Source organism: Mesoplodon mirus (genome assembly GCF_964341445.2).
Source record: "Mesoplodon mirus genome assembly, chromosome: 1".
Lineage (NCBI taxonomy): Eukaryota > Metazoa > Chordata > Mammalia > Artiodactyla > Ziphiidae > Mesoplodon > Mesoplodon mirus.
The window spans coordinates 70,952,366-70,970,608 of record NC_138976.1 but is presented as its reverse complement, the minus strand read 5'-3'; the positions used below and the strand labels follow the sequence as shown (position 1 = coordinate 70,970,608).

The window sequence follows — 18,243 nt, the reverse complement described above, 5'->3', positions numbered from 1 at the left end:
TTAATTTGCTGTTTATAAATTTTACATCTGTGTTAATAAGGGATATTGGCTTGTAGTTTCTTTTCCTCATAATGTCTTTGTCTTCTTTTAGTATGAGGGTAATGCTGGCCTCATAAAATGTTATCAAAAGTGTTCCCTCTTTGTTGGTTTTCTAGAAGAGTTTGTGTTGAATTGATATCTCTTTTCTAAGTATTTGATAGAATTCACCAGTGATAGCATCTGGGCCTACAGTTTTGTTTTGCTTTGTAGAAAGGATTTTAATTGAAATTTCAATTTCTTTAGTAGATATAAGCCTATGTAGGGTACCTCTTTCTTTTCAGTAAGTTTGATAGTTTGTGTCTTTCAAGTAACCCGTCCATTTCATCCAAGCTGGAAATTTACTGTCATAAAGTTATTCATAGTACTCCCTTGTTATTCTTTTAATATCTGTAGAATATGTAGTGATGTCACCTCTTTCATTTCTGATAGTGGTTATTCTCTTTCTTTTTTTCCTGGACAGTATGACTAGAAGTATATCGATTTTAATAATCTTTAAAAAAAACCCAGATTTTAATTTCATTGATTTTATTTTTGTTTTCTACTTCACTGATTTCTATGCTGATCTGTATTATTTCCTCTATTTTTTTTTAATTTGTTTACTTTGGGTTTCATTTGCTCATCTGTTTCTTGTTTAAAGTAGAACCCAAGGTCACTGATTTGGCATTTTTCTTTTTTTCTAATACAGATATTTGAAGCTATAAAATTTCCCTTAAGTACTGCTGTAATAACACCCCACAAATTTTAGTATCCTGTATTTTTCTAAATTTCTGTCTTGATTTCTTCTTTTATTCATGAATTATTTACAAGCATATTATTTAGTTTCAAAATATTTGAGAGTTCTCCAGAAATCTTCTGTCATCAATTTCTAGTTTAATTCTGTTGGGGTGAAGGAACATATATTATACATGTTTTATTTTTATATATGGTAAGACCCCAACATACATTGCTATTATTCTTGTTTAAAAAGTCAATTTACCACAGCCATACCTGAGGACTACCTTCCTGAGCATTCTAATCAATGCCCTGTGCATTATGAGTTTCCTCAGTCTTGCTGGTGGGACAGGGACTGTTTTCAGGACTGTTGGAGCACCATGCACCTTTACTAATCCTTTTGGTTTCTCTTCTGCCTTTGTAGTATCCTCACATGCATGTGCTTATTGGTGCTCTTTGATTCTTTCTCCATGCAGCTCTGTTGTCTCTGGTACTCTATCATATAAATTTTGTTAGTGCCTTGTTCTTCCTGGACTCTCAACATCATCTTCTCAACTCAGGGAGTCTGCCAGGCTCTGTCTCCATTCCCCTTCTCAGTGCTGTGACCTGGAAACACTCAAGAGAGTAAGCTGGAACAATCATAGAACTCACCTCAGTTGTTTTTCATCTGTCAGGGATCACTAGCCTTCATTGCTTGTCAGTGTTTTGAAAACCATTGTTTCATATATTTTGTTTGGTTTTCGGTTGTTTCAGATGGGAGCACAGATTGACTTCAGCTTAATCCATCTTCGTTGGAAGCAGACGTCTTTTTTTTTTTTTTTTTAAGTATTCTGATATAAAACAATGTGATAGAACTAGTAATAATATAATAATTTTTGATGAATATTTGTATCAGAAGATATTCTTCACCTATCTTTGAGAGATTGTGTTATTTATAACCCTTTTTGTTATTTTTCATTTAAATATATTCATAGGTATGAATGTACAAAGTCTGAAAGAGTATACAAAAGTGTTAGATCATTATCTTAGTGGTATGCTTTGGGGTGAGTAATTTTATATACTTGAACATGTATAACAGAAAAATAAAGCTAAAAACAGAGAACATCATTTATAAACCAGTGTAAAGAATTAAAAAATGCTAGTCTGTTATCAGCCTTATTTGAAACTTGATATGACAGTATGTTGGGATAGAAGATACATCTCTAAATCATCAAAATCCTTATCTCTTAAGTTATTATAGAAATCTCTGTGATGCCATTATTTAAGTCATTGGAGCCAGATGCATAAATCTGTCCTATTCTTTATGGTAAAAATGGTATATTCTGAGGAAGAAATGCACTATGACTTGGAATTCTAAAGTATCTGGTGAATTCATGTACAAAAAGGTATTTGGGTTGGTAGAGGAAAGTATTGGGATGCTGCCTACAGGTTAAGCATTAGTTATATATAGCAGTTGATTTGTCTTACGACACGGTTAGATTTAAATTACTCCTGTTTATAGAAATTTACTATTTGTAATGCATCAATCATAAAATAATTTAAAAATACATTTAATTTGGGGTGGCAAGTGAAAACTTCCCAAATGCCCAAACAAAGCAGAATAGAAACAGGCAGTTAATAATAATAATAATAATAATAATAATAATAATAATAATAACCGTATCAACTACCACCACCACCTGTAGAATTCAATCTCTTTTTAAAATGTGGAATTAGGTGAGGTAGTTTGCATGGTGTTTTAAAAGCTCTGTTACTAGATTTGCAATTGAAATAAATGATGTCAAACTTTAATATTCATACCTCTCTGACTGATAATTTGTTGCATTATTAATATCCTTTTACATTATTGTTTCTACTTCTTTTTCTTCTAAGTAGCATTAGTAGAGACAAGTCTGTCTCTTCCATCTTCTATTTAAGTAGTGATTTTCTTTTATCCTCTGAATACCTTTATCCTTATGAACTTACGGCCCTAATTCATGGATATACAAAAGAAAAGGACATAAAGACTTGTCATGTAAGTTGCCTACAGATTGTTGGGCCTCTGTAATTAAAGGCACATAATCCAGTAATATACCTTGGAGAAAGAAAAAAATATTGTTAAGATAAGGATGATAACAGGAAAGAGAACTTTGAAGTTCTTTATTTTGTCTTTTCATTAACTTAGAGAAGTTAGTTTTGGGGTGTGTGCGTGTATTTATGAATGCATACTCGAAGAAGGTATTGGTATTGTTGCCCACAGATTAAGCAATAGTTATATACTTTTTTGCAGTATTTTGGGGATAGGAAGAGAAGGGCCATCATAACACTGCATAAAAACAGTTTTGGTATAGATACACAAAGATGCTACTTTTTAAGGATGATCATTTTTTTTACTACCAAAACTTTTTAAGTTGTTCAAAGGCAGGACTGGTCATGAAATTATCACTGATGAATGTCATTGAGATCTGGAAATAAATAGCATTTAATATACATGCAAAGCTGTAGAAACTTGGTAAAGATCATTGATACAGAATACCAAAATAGTAAATCAAGCCATTATTTGTAATTTGATCTAGTATACTGTCTATATAAAATTTCTAAATGCTTGTGCCAAGTGATGCTGTGTTTTTCCTGGCATTGTAGTCTTCTAAGCGCTTGTTAAAATTCTGAGTATATTATTAGCATTTGATATTCAGAAATGTTGAACTTTTGACCTTGAGTGACTGATATTCAGACAGTGGTTGTATGTTATTCATCTAAGTACTAGACTGTATTATTTTACTTTTCTAGCCCCTGTAACAGTAGAGTTTACACATTTTAAAGAGTCACTAATCTATATAGGGGTCATGATGTCTGTGAAACTTTCAGTATGGTTTGATTTGAATCCATTTTCTTTTTGATCCCATAGTTTTCACATTAGAAGAATAAAAAATTGCACATGAGGAATTAGAATGATGATCTTTTCTGAAGCATTTTAACCTTTTTTCTTTTGTATCCCAATATGTTGAATTAGAGTTTTGGAATACATTAAAATATTAAAGTTTATAGCTTAGAAACAAAACACCTGGCTTTGCTGAAGAAATTGAGTATTTCCTCTAGCATTGCTTTATGTGAAAAACAGAAAACCAGCACTGGAAAGAAATTTGAAACTTTGAATAATTTTTTCCGTTTCTTTAGTTCTACTTTGGGTAAAAGCCTCCTGCCTCTAAAATGATAAGAATTCAGTGTGAATATAAAGAAGTTTGGGTAAATCATTGCCACTTCACTCTGTTAATGCCTGAAAATGTTTGTTTAGAAAAAGCTAAATATTGTATTTTCTGTATTTATATAAATGTAAAATGGTTGTTTGAACTTTACAAGTGAGATATGTGCCATGATCATATGATGGCACTGTTTGTTTGTTTTAATATAATTTATATATATATATTTTAATTGAAATATAGTTGATTTACAATGTGTGTTAATTTCTGCTGTACAGAAAAGTGTTATACATATATATATGTTTTTTAATATTCTTTTCCATTCTGGTTTATCACAGGATATTGACTATATTTCCCTGTGCTGTACAGTAGGACCTTGTTGTTCATCCATTCTATGCACAACATGTTTGCATCTGCTAATCCCAAACTCCCAATCCATCCCCCCCCACCCCCCCATCCCCCGGCAACCACAAGTCTGTTCTCTATGTCTGTGAGTCTGTTTCTGTTTTGTAGATAAGTTCGTTTGTGTCATATTTTAGATTACATATATAAGTGATATCATATGGTATTTGTCTTTCTCTTTCTGACTTATTTAACTTAATACAGTTTATATTTTTAAAACATTTTATTAACTTAGAAAAATTAGCTGATGTTCAAATTTTTTAAGTTGGAGGTTTGCTCTGTTTTTTCTTCTGTCTTGGTATATTTTGTAGTAAATCACAGGCTAATTGATTGATTTTGAAATGTATAAAATATATTATTCTGAAGTTACACTGTATAAACTTTGAGTCAAGAATTTCATATTACATAATAGTGATATTACTATTTAGTGACATAATTGCTTTAAAAACTCAGAAAAATTATTTGCCATATTATTCCAGAGTTTAAAACGTTCTGTATATTTTGCAAAATAATCATCTATTATTGAATAATAAAGTTATTTTAGAATATTAATGTCTATAGCATGTTATGAACTATTGATTTCAATTACCTATGAAATATTTTGAAATCCGTAAATCCCTTTCATGAGTTACTTTAAACAAGATGGACTATATTGAAACAAAGTGATTTTTTATTTGCATAATTAAGCTATAGCTCTTCAAAAGGGGGTTCTTGAAGTGTTTTCAAAGTAAGAATATATAAAATTAAGATTACAGTCATAGCCTTACCCTTTAATTCATGGTAAATAAAATTTATCTTTCAGACGGCAAATGGCTACATCTTGTTTTTTCATATAACATCTACAAGAGGGGACAAGTACCTTTATGAACCAGTGTATCCCAAGTAAGTTTGTTGTCTTTCATTTTTTAAATATTTGATTTGCATACTTTGTATTCACAAAACATTACAGTTTGGGGTTGTCTGAAGTGCTAAGCCAGCATTTCCAAAACACTGTTTTAAAGATTACCAGGTCTTTGAACTGCTGTCACTTGAATAAAGAATTCTATAATTCAGTAAGTCTGAAAATCTTGGATGGATGTACTGTCTCCCTTCGTGGACATTCAGAATTACTATTAAAATACTCCAGATCTAGCATCCTTTAGTTTTTATTGGGGATGTATGAGCTAAGATCATGAGGGGAAGAGGTGAAGTGTCAGTAAGCTATATGTACTTTTTCCTGTACATTTTAGTATATGCATAGAAAAAATATGTACTCCAAACAGTGGGTTACCTCTTGATTAGAATTTGAGGGAACTTGGACTTTTGATCTTTAATCTGTGTTGTTCTGTATGTTTTGCATTGTTTTTTTTCCTTTTTTGTTATTTGCCTTACTTTTGAAATAAGAGAACATTTTATTAAAAGACCTTTTGAAATAAAAGAACATGTAATGTAATTTTCAAGTATTTCACCTTTTAAAAAAACGATCAAGCCATTAAAACTGGATGAAAATATAAATGAATTATTTATCACATTTCTAGATGATAGAAGACAGAGGTTATTAGTTATATAAGTAATTAAAGGGAAATAGATTACATTATATGAAAGTTTAAATTTCTGAAAATTAACAGAAAAAAAACAAAGACCAACATTAAAAGGGCAGATAACAAACGGGGGGAAAATTTTGCAGTAAATAAGACCAAGGCTATTTTTTATATGAAGGGATCATATAAATTGCTAAGAAACACAAAGATTTCAAAAGATAAATAGGTAAAAGCAATCTCATGAGAGGAACTATCTCCATTTTAATTCTCAATTTAGACACTCTCCTGTAAATAAAAAGCAATAAACAGAATCACCTGTACTTAACTTTATTTTTTATACTATTATAGGTGGGCAGGGGAGGGAAATAACATCCCTTGAAACAGTGAAAAATACAATTTTCTTCCATTTGCCAACATGATTTACATATATGTAGAGTGTTTTGGAATAGTATTTTGAGACTCACTTTTTGTTTTCCAGAGGTTTTTAAAAGTTTCTTACCTTTTAATTCTAAGACTCCAGGGGATACTGCTTAACTAAGTAGTAGTCCCAACAATGCATGAGCTATGCTGTGTTTGACTGTATATGTTAAGCTAAAGAACTAAGTAAAGAGCATTATTGTTTCGTTTTGTTTTTAAACTTGGATGTTCTTCCACTGTGTTGAAGAGTTTGAGTTTCAATATATGGGCTCAATAAAATGTGTATTGCCTTAGAGTAGCATAAATAGAAATTAAGGGGGGATATAGGCTTTGGTGTCAGATAGACCTGGAACTGAATGTCAGTTCTGCTGCTTTTCAGCTGTATGTCTCCTATCAAGTTAAAATACCTCTAAAAACCTGAGTTTCCTCATCTGTAGAATGAGATAACAGTAGTAATTATTTTATAGGATTAAATGAGACCATGCATATTAAATGTTTAGATAAGTGCCTAGCTTGTGGAAAAATTAATAATGGACAGCTGCTATTATTATTAATATTTTTTTCTCTCATCAAATTTTTACTTTATTTCTAATGTTTTAAGTGATTATATATATAAAGTGATTTTATACATTACATAAATTATATATATTATATATATTTTTTGTTTTTAACTTGATAATATACTTTTTTCAGAGTTTAACTTCTAGTAACTGCTACATAAAATCAAGCAAAATCTCTAATATGGAAACAGTTTCGCAGAGCAGACTAGAATCAGCCTATTATGCATTTGTTTGCTAGACTACTTTCTAGTTCGGTTTTTTAGTCTAGTAAGTTTCTTAGTTTTTCTGTAGAACCTGTTTATAAAATGAGAATAAAAATATTTTCTTCTTCAGTTGTTTGGAGGGTTATGTGAGTTTAGGTTTTTAAAACGTGATTTGAGGAGAGTTTTTAAAAAAAAATTAGTTTTTATTGGGTGTAAGATAAGCTCAAGGATGTATTATACAATATGGAATATAGCCAATATTTTGTAATAACTGTAAATGGAAAGTAACCTTTAAAAATTGTATAAAAATTTTTAAAAATTAAAAAAAATTAGTTTTGAGAGTGTATCATCATCTGTGCCATTGTAAACACTTATGCAATTCAAGACTGTGTTCTAAGCACTTTTTCAGACTAACCTAATCCCTGTAGCAACCTGTTGAGGTAGTTATGTACAGTAACTATACAAACTGCAGCACAGAGACGGCTAAGTAACTCACCCATAGTCATACACTAGTAAGTGACACAGTCAGGATCTAAACATAAATGTTGTAGCTTCAAAATCTGTGTATTTAAATTAACCACCAACACTACACTGCTTCAACCCTGTGTGTGCATTTAGCCATCTACTACTTTGGGTTTTATTTGGGGAGTTAGGGAACCAAAAATGGATAAATGATCTGGAGTGGTTTATAGTAGTCCTGAAGAATAGAGATAGCGTAATTGAGGCCAGTGGTTAGTCATCCTCTTCACAGTTTTAGAAACGCTATGGTCTCTTGCTTCTCTTCTCTAAATCTTATAAGTTCCTCCCATGAGTTTTTCTATAGTATCTCAACTTCCTTGTATTATGTGACAGCATCTTAACCTCAGACTGCCTCTTTTCCCATAGTGCTTCATCTTAGAACAGGTCGGATGCCCCCATAATCTTTCAGAGTTTTCACATAGTGTTGTTTCCAACATCCTTCCTGTTGATGGTGGGAGTCAGGCTTCAGCAATGGTTACAGTCTTATATTAAATGACTCTTTATGCCTCGAAGGTCATTTAGGTCATTTATTCTTTGATTAATGAATTTTCCATTTCTTTCATCCTTTGCATCTTTATAAATTCCATTCTATATTAAAATATTCCTTCATATTGGTTACACAGGCCAGTGGGTGGACTTATCCATTGAAGGTCGTCTTGATGGCTTTTTCTTTCATTTCTTGTAACTTACAGTGCAATTAATGAAGGAAACTCTGCCAGGGATAAAGCAGAAATAATTTGTGTTAAGCTTTAGAATATGTTCATGTGTTTATGTTTAAATATGAGTTTGGTAGATCTTGAAACTGCAAATCATACTAATCTCATAATGAAAATAATTTCAGCAAACATTTCATCATTATGTATACTACTTTGAGAGCAGAGATTTTTTTCTCCTTATTCTGTTTTTCCACCTTATTGAGACCAGCCTTATTGAGGTTAGTGTTCTTTTAAAAAGAAAAGTTACTGTACTAAAATTCAGTATATTTAATTATCAACTATTAAAGATGAAGATATTATCTTCTTCACTGAAAAAAAATCACTCCAAAACAACTATCAAAATTCAAACGTCCTACTCCCTCCCCAAGGCCAGTATTTCTGTTACGAATTAGTGCTAGGTGGGAAGCAAGAAGAGAATAATTAGTTGAGGTTAGCAATTTCTAACTTCAATACAACTTGCCTTTTCAAAAATCCTGCTTCTTGGGAACTATACTCAATATGCTGTAATAACCTATAAGAGAAAAAAATCTGAAAAATAACATATTATATATATACACATATATATTATATATACAACTGAATCACTTTGCTGTACACCTGAAACTAGCATAACATTGTAAGTCAATTATACTTCAATAAAATAAAGCTTCTTGCAGGAGAAACCTGCAAGGAAGGGGATGTAAACATTTACTCAGTTACATCAAAGAGAATAAAAGATGTTTGAATTACTTACAGATGTGAAAGATTCCCCTCAACATTTGTTTTTTTCTTTTTGCTAGTAAGTTTTGAGTGTTAGTTTTCTGGAGAATAAACTTTAACTGCTTTTTTCCCCTTAAGCTTCTATAGATTTAGAAAGCTATTTCTAACAATATATCTTGGTCTAAGTTCAGTTTTTGAACTTGACAAAGTACGTTAGTTATCCTAACGTTTTTGATTCCCTTTGATCTTCTCAAAACGTTGCATGTGTAGTTTGATTTCAATATGTATGTATTCTGTAACAGTACATGTGTAACCTTTAGCTGTTCAACTTTGCATCTTTTATGTATCCATTAGCTTACATTATAATTGCATGAGCATTTACTAATAAGATTAATTAGCAACGTTATTCTATAAATTCTGGACAGTGAAAACCACTCCTTGTTGGCCACACTTCTAAGACTGGCACCTGAATTCAAAGAATCACAGAATTGTTAAAAGATCTGCGTGATTCAAAGAGCCCTATGCATTGTTCTTATCAGACTCAAAGCTGTCTGATTTTGTGATAATGTAAATAAAAAGCTTTTTTTTTTTTTTTTTAAGAAAAATGATATAAAAGGCCTGGTGATAAAGAGTACTACCTCTTTCAGAAAACTCTTCTGAAAAATTGTTGTCATCCATCCGTCCATTTAAGTATTAAATTTTGTCAGGCTCCAGGACTGCTTTAGATACTGGGATGCAGCAGAGGAAAAAGAAAAAAGAAAAACAACAACAAGAAACTCTACTCATACAGCCTGCATTCTTGTAATAGATGGTGATAAATAAGTAAAATACATTACAAATTAGGTGATACATTCTATGCAGAAAAATAAAGCAGGGAAAGGGAATAGGAAGTGGGGAAACAACTTGAAATAGAGTGGTCAGGGTCTTTACTGAGAAGATGATGTTTTAAAAGTTCTCAGTGAGATGAGGAAACAAAACATACGCCCATGGCCGGAGCATTCTGGATTGGTGAGATTTAGAAGGTAAGAAAGTTAATAAGAAGAAATTACTGTGAATAAATCCTAGGTCTTATCTAATAACTTACAGTGAAAAAGTCAGAAGGGAGAAATTTTTTATTAAGTATAAAAAGAAAAATTACATTCTGCTTTTTAAATAACCTAATCCTGGGAAAGCCTACAGTTTATTCTCTTTTTTTGTAAATGGCACCATCATTTGAGCTTATTTATTCTTACCACTTAATAACTCCAATAGCCAGTCTATATCAAGTCCAGTATATTCTACCTTGTATCCCTCATGTCTCTCCCTTTCTAATTCTCAGCAACACTACTTTAGTTTGGGTTTTGTCATTTTTCTCCTGGATTATTGTAATATCTTATTAATTCATCTTTTGTGGTTTTCCCCTAAGTGAATTTTTCTAACATAAAATTAACTTGCCATTTTTCTACAGTTTTTCAGTGGCTTTTCTTAGCTTTCAGGATTAATCATGTTGCTTACTTTTTTTGAGTTTTATTTTACAAATCTGAAGAATGGAGTTAATATCCACTTCATGAAGATGTCATTAGGTTTAAATCAACACCTTAAATTACTCTATAGTACCTAAAATAATGCTTTACTGTTCCCTAGGATTTTGTTCTGTGTTCTCTTGTATTCTGCATGCTCTTACTGGCTTTAATTATCCAGTATATGTGGATGAGGTTCAGACGTTTCCGTAATATAGTACCACTTTCTTAAGCTTCTGGCCCACCTTTCTGGAACAAATCTATTTAGATGTCTCTAGGCAGCCTCAAACTCATCATGTCTAAACCTAACTCATTTCCTCTCTACCAAGCCAAACATGTTATTGCTTTTCTAAAATTTATTGCCATTACCGTGATCTTTTATACAGTGTGTGATGTTGAAAACCTTGTAATCTTTATTTCTTCATTTCTCTTCTTTGTTTGGTAATAAAATTGTATTGATTGATTACAACTCTCTAGTGCCTTTAAAATTTGCTAGTATGTATTTTACTCTCACTTGTCATATTAGGGGTGTTCATGGCCTCTCCTTGCCTATTGAAAAGCTTGTTTACTAACTCATTCTTGTCCTCTAGTCTCTTTCTCCTCCATACAAAAATCCATTCTTTGCACTGATAACCAGATTTATTCTTCAAAACAGAGACTTGATGATGTGATTCTTGTCTCAGAAACTTTTTTTTAAAGTCTGGATTAACTTTGTTCTAAATAATTAACACCTGGATCTAAAGATACAAAAAATGCTAGCATTATACATCAGTACTTCCTGGAATATTATTTCAGAAAGATCATATCGGTAAATTTTTTTATTTCTAAATTTTTTATTGTGGTAAAATACACATATTGTAACATTTATCATCGTAACTGTTTTAAAGTATAGTTATATAGTTGGCCCTTTAACAACACAGGTTGGAACTGTGCAGGTCCACTTATACATGGATTTTTTTCAGTAAATATGTACTGCAGGATTCTTGGTTGGTTGAATCCAAGGATGCAGAGCCACATATATGGAGGGCCAACTGTAAAGTTATGCACAGATTTTCGAGTGCATGGGGGTCTGCATCCCTAACCCCCAGGTTGTTCAAGGTTTATCTGTACTTCATATAAGTGAAACCATACAATATTTATCTTTTGTGACTGACTTATTTCACTTAGCATAATGTCCTCAAGTTTCATTCATTTTGTAGCATATGTTAGACTTCCCTTCCTTTTAAAGGTTGAATAATATTCCACTGTATGTATATACCACATTCTATTGTGAATAATGCTGCTATGAACATGGGTATTCAAATGTCTCTTTGAGACCCTGATTTCAGTTCCTTTGGGTATATACCCCAAAGTAGAATTGCTGTATCTATTTTTAATTTTTTGAGGAGCTGCCAAACTATTATCCTCGAGGGCTGTACCATTTTCTGTACTTAGTGCACAAGGTCTCTAATTTCTCTACATTTTTGCCAACACTTATTGTTATATATGTATTTTTATAGTAACTTGTAGATGTGAGGTGGTATCTCACTTTAGTTTTGATTTCATTTCCCTAATGATAGTGATGTTAGGTACTCTTCTAATGTGCTTATTGGCCGATTGTATATCATTGGAGAAATGTCTGTTTTGAGTCCTGCCCCTTTTTGAATCAGGTTGTTTTGGGTTTTTGCTGTTGAGTTTTAGGAGTTCTCTATATATTCAGGGTATTAATTCCTTATGTCATAAACTTATGTTGCTCTCCAGTCCCCACAAAATAAAGTCCAAGAGATCTGGCTTGGCATTTAGAACCTACTTTTCCCCTATCTCTAGCACACTGAACCCACACTTCCTATGTATTTTAATTCTGTTCATTTGCTATTTGCTTTACTTGGTATGCCTTCACCACTATCTTTTTTATGTAAGAAAGCTATCTCACTTGGTTTTCAAGCTCAGGTCAAGTATTTATAAAGCTTTTGACCTCAACTCTCCTATCTTACCTTGTACCTAAGAAATAGCTGATCCCTCATGTATGATCCCATGGCACTTTAAAAAAATTTACACTGGTAGTCCATGAATATATTCTTATAAAAACAAACAAGTACTATGTTGAGGTATGTTCCTGCTGTGCCTGCTTTCTGGAGAGTTTTTATTATAAATGGATGTTGAATTTTATCAAAAGCTTTTTCTGCATCTATTGACATGATCTGTGGTTTTTATTCTTCAGTTTGTTAATGTGATGTATCACATTGATTGATTTGTGGATATTGAAAAATCCTTGCATCTGTGGAATAAATCCCACTTGATCATGTTGTATGATCCTTTTAATGTATTGTTGGATTTGGTTTGCTAGTATTTTGTTGAGTATTTTTGCATCTGTGTTCATCAGTGATATTGGCCTGTAATTTTCCTTTTGTGTGATATCTTTGTCTGGTTTTGGTATCAGGGCGTTGGTGGCCTCATAGAGTGAGTTTGGAAGTGTTCCTTCCTCTGCAATTTTTTGGAATAGTTTCAGAAGGATAGGTGTTAACTCTTCTCTAAATGTTTGATAGAATTCACCTGTGAAGCCATCTGGTCCTGGAATTTCATTTTTGGGGAGTTTTAAAATTACTGATTCAGTTTCAGTACTGGTGATTGGTCTGTTCATATTTTCTATTTCTTCTTGGTTCAGTCTTGAGTGATTATACCTTTCTAAGGATTTGGCCATTTTTTCTAGGTTGTCCATTTTATTGGCATATAGTTGTTTGTAGTAGTCTCTTATTATCCTTTGTATTTCTGTGGTGTTGGTTGTAACTTCTCCTTTTTCATTCCTGATTTTATTGATTTGGGACCTATATTACAAACCAACAGCTAATATCATCCTCAGTGGTGAAAAAGCTGAAAGCATTTCCTCTAAGACCAGGAACAAGACAAGGGTACCCACAGTTGCCACTTTTATTCAACATAGTATTGGAAGTCCTAGCCACATCAGTCAGAGAAGAAAAAGAAATAAAAGGAATCCAAATTGGAAAAGAAGTAAAGCTGTCACTGTTGGCAGGTGATATGATACTATACGTAGAAAATCCTAAAGATGCCACCAGAAGACTACCAGAGCTCATCAGTGAGTTTGGTAAGGTTGCAGGACAGAAAAGTAATATACAGAAATCTGTTGCATTTCTATACACTAACAATGAACTATCAGATAAATTAAGGAAACAGTCTGATTTACCATCACATCAAAATGAATAAAATACCTAGGAATAAACCTACCTAAGGAGGCAAAAGACCTGTACTCAGAAAATTGTAAGATACTGATGAAAGAAATCGAAGATGACTCAGATGGAAAGATATACCATGTTCTTGGATTGGAATAATCAATATTGTTAAAATGACCATACTACCCAAGGCAATCTACAGGTTCAGTTCAATCCCTATCAGAATACCAATGACATTTTCCACAAAAGTAGAACAAATAATTTTAAAATTTGTATGGAAACACAGAAGACTCCAAATATCTAAAACAATCTAGAGAATGAAGAACAAAGCAGGAAGAATCACATTCCCTGTCTTCAGACTGTACTACAAAGCTACAGTAATCAAAACAGTATGGTACTGGCACAAAAACAGACACATATATCAATGGAACAGGATAGAGAGCCCAGAAATAAATCCACAAACTTATACTCAATTAATCTGACAAAGGAGGCAAGAATATACAATGGAGAAAAGACATTCTCTTCAGTAAGTGGTGCTGGGTAAGCTGGACAGCTGCATGTTAAAGAATGAAATTAGAACATTCTCCAACACCATATACAAAAATAAACTCAAAATGGATCAAAGACCTAATGTAAGACTGTATACTATAAAACTCCTAGAGGAAAACTTAGGCAGAACACTCTGACATAAATCACAGCAATATTTTTTTGAATCCGTCCCCTAAAGCAAAGGAAACAAAAGCAAAAATAAACAAATGGGACCTAATTAAACCCAAAAGCTTTTGCACAGCAAGATGCAGGAATAAAGACGCAGATGTAAAGAATGGACTTGAGGACATGGGGAGGGAGAAGGGTAAGCTGGGACGAAGTGAGAGAGTGGCATGGACATATATATACTACCAAATGTAAAATAGATAGCTAGTGGGAAGCAGCCACATAGCACAGGGAGATCAGCACAGTGCTTTATGACCACCTAAACGGGTGGGATAGGGAGGGTGGGAGGCAGATGCAAGAGGGGGAGGAGATATGGGGATATATGTATATGTATATCTGATTCATTTGTTATAAAGCAGAAACTAACACACCATTGTAAAGCAATTATACTCCAATAAAGATGTTAAAAAAAATAATAAAAGCTTTCTGCACAGCAAGGGAAACCATTGACAAAACAAAAAGACAACCTACTGAATGGGAGAAAATATTTGCAAACAACATGACCGATAAGGGATTAATATTCAACATACATTAACAGTTCATATAACTCAACATCAAAAAAACAAACAACCCAATTAAAAAATGGGCAGAAGATCCGAATAGACATTTTTCTGAAGAGGAAATGCAGATGGTCAACAGACACATGTAAAGAGGCTCAACATTGCTAATTATCAGGGAAATGCAAATCAGAACCACAGTGAGATATCACCTCACGCCTGTCAGAATGGCCATCATAAAAAAAAGAACATGAATAACAAGTCTTGTCAAGGATGTGGAGAAAAGGGAAGTCTCGTGCACTGTTGGTGTGACTGTAAATCAGTGCAGTCACTGGAAAACCGTATTTTTAGTCAAAAGACTAAAAATAGAACTACCATATGACTTAGCAATTCTACTCCTGGGTATATGTCAAAAAAAGACTAAAAACACTAATTTGAAAAGATACATGCACCCCAGTGTTACTAGCAGCATTATTTGCAATTGTCAATATGTGGAAGCAACCTAAGTGTCTATCAACAGATGAATGGATAAAGAAGAATTGGTGTATATACATATATACAATGGAATACTACTCAGCCATAAAAAGGAATGAAATTTTGCCATTTGCAGCACCATGGATGGACTTGGAGGGCATTATGCTAAGTGAAATAAGCCAGTCAGAGAAAGACAAATACTGTGTATCACTTCTATGTGGAATCTAAAAAATACAACAAACGAGTGAATATAACAAAAGAGAAGTAGACTCACAGATACAGAGAACAAGCTAGTGGTTACCACTGAGGGGAGAGGCAATACAGGGGTGAGAGAGTAGTAGTACAAACTATTGAGTGTAAGATAGGCTGCAAGGATATGTTGTACAACAACAGGGGATGTATCTAGTATTTTGTAACAACTGTAAATAGAGGGTAACCTTTAAAAATTGTATTAAAAAGCACACAAATAATGAGAGACATAAAAAGTAAAAAGTGAAATTGTGAACCTTGTCTGCTTTTTCAGATTCCAGTCTCATTTCACTCTCCAGTTAGCTTTATATCTTTTGAGTAAATAAATACCTAAGAGTTGAGTTGCTGGGGCATATCACATGTCTAGTGATTTTAGGTTGGATCATGGGCATTGTATTAGATATCAAGTGTCTGATTTTCATTCTTTTGCTTTAAAGAATGTTGAGGTTCGTTTTGGATGGCAGTTAAGTTGGAGAGCTTCTTGATCCTTTTGAAGCTTGTTTATGTATTTTTAGGGTAGGTTCAACCTTTACTGTAGACTAGCTTAGCCCTTCTGAGCTCTCTGCTAATGTCCTGGGTCTTTAATGAGGTCTCTTTTATGTGGTTAGAACTGGAATGTCTCTTAGCCCTATATGAACGGTACAGCTTAAAACTCTGGTAGTTATTCTTTGGCTGACCTTGTGGGGTTTCACCATATATATGCATAGCTTAGTATTCAGCAAGACTTAAGGGGAATCCCTTAAGCTCTAGGTTTCTAGAGCTCTTTCTCTGTATCTCTCACCTCTCTTGTACTCTGTTCCACAAATAGCTGCTTCTGCTTCCCTGAACTTTAATCTTTTTCTCCTCAGCGTAACAAGACTGCCATATTATGCTTGTGTCTTCCCACCATACATGGTAGTCTAGAAAGTGACTTCTATCAGAAAACCTTGTTTGTCTCCCTTCACTCAGGATTATAGTCCTGTGCTGCCTGTTATGCAGTGTCTGAATATGGTTGTTTTATATATTTTGCCCAGTTTTTTGTTTGTTTGTTTGTTTCTTGAGGGCTAATTTGGCACCAGTTTTCTGTTAGTATAGTAACAACGTGACTGATGACCACCTATGTGTCCATCAGTCAGCTTGAACAATTTTCAGTCTTTATTCTCTGAGTATGTTTTAGCACATTCAAGATATCATCATTTTATTTCATGCCCAAATACTTTCATTATTGATATTCTGGTAAACAATTAGGTTGACTGAAAATGATGAAACAGGAGGTATGGAGTTTGATGAAAGAAACCATCCTGAGCCTTTCCAGAACTATGGTCGGAGAACCAAAGCCTTTTGGTCCAGAATTCACCTAGGATTGCCAGAACTTCCTGGATCAAGCCTAATACATTCCAGAATCATTTTAAAATTTGATAACCTGAGTTGTAAGAGAGTAGATCTTGAAAGTTCTTATCACAAGGGGAAAAAAATTGTAACTGTGAGGTGTTGGATGTTAACTAATCTTATTGTGGTAATCATTTTACAGTGTATACATATTGCAAATCATTTTGTTGTGCACCTTAAGCTCATACAGTGTTCTATGTCAATTACACCTCAAGAAACTGGAAAAAAAATGTGAAAATCTGGAATGAGATTTTTTTTCATCATCATCAAACACTTATTGTATGCTTTACTATCATTTGTAAGGCACTGGCTATTCTGTTGCTGAAAAGGTATAAGATGCTAATGAAGAGAGACATATTTAAAATTAATGGCAATATGCAGTGGCAAATGCCAAGTGAATGAACATCCCTAAAGGTGGTAATAGCATTTCAGGGGAAAATACTTGAGTTGTCAGGGAAAGGTTTGTAGATAAGGAGATTTGAGCTATACTTGGAAGGAAAGATAGGCCTTAGGGTAAGTTATGTTGCTAGGAAAAACACTGTATAGTTAGCTATACTTCTGAAATTCCTATCCCATTTCCCTGTGTCGTGCACTGCTCGCCCCACCCCCAGCACCACCAAATCCATCAGATTATCTGCTATGTTATTGTTTTCTTTAGCTGGCACTTAAAGTATTTGAGATTTCTTGCACACTAGACTTTGTTGAAATCAATGCCTGTTGAATTTAATTGCATAGTGACAGTTTTCTGTATCATCTTGTTCAGCCCTCCAAAGCATACTTGACATATATATTAAAGGCAATTTTTTCTCTTTTAAGACTTCTTTGTAATTTTTATGATACATTTTTGAGTACTGTAGTTTGCTTTTTATTTTTATCAATTTAGTGGGAAACTACTCCCTCCTCAAGGCTATGGGAAGTTTGACTAGTAGTTGAGCTACCCCTCATTTCATTTTTCATTGCCCTTTGGGGGCTGTTCATTGACATGAATGCATTGCATTCATTAGAATGGAAAGCTAGGAAACTTTGCTGTTTTTAAAAATAAATTTATTTTTATTTTTGGCTGTGTTGGGTCTTCATTGCTGTGTGTGGCTTTCTCTAGTTAATGGCGAGTGGGGGCTACTCTTTGTTGCAGTGCACGGGCTTCTCATTTTGGTGTCTTCTCTTGTTGCGGAGCACGGGCTCTAGGCACGCGGGCTTCAGTAGTCGTGGCATGCGGGCTCAGTAGTCGTGGCTCTCGGGCTCTAGAGCACATGCTCAGTAGTTGTGGCACACAGGCTTAGTTGCTCTGCAGCATACGGGATCTTCCCGGA

General features: G+C 33.4%; 1 protein-coding gene across 5 annotated transcripts in view; it reads left to right on the top strand.

Annotated features, from left to right (window-relative positions):
• RIC1 (RIC1 homolog, RAB6A GEF complex partner 1) overlaps positions 1–18,243 on the top strand; it is a 141,917-nt gene that overhangs the window by 58,530 nt on the left and 65,144 nt on the right. For all 5 annotated transcript variants that reach the window (XR_014293519.1, XM_082615391.1, XM_082615390.1 and 2 more), the window contains exon 3: positions 5,134–5,213. Coding sequence is in view for 4 of the 5 variants with exons in the window: in XM_082615391.1 (XP_082471517.1) it covers positions 5,134–5,213 (80 nt within the window). In the remaining variant the exon portion in view is untranslated. The remainder of the gene's footprint in view (positions 1–5,133; positions 5,214–18,243) is intronic.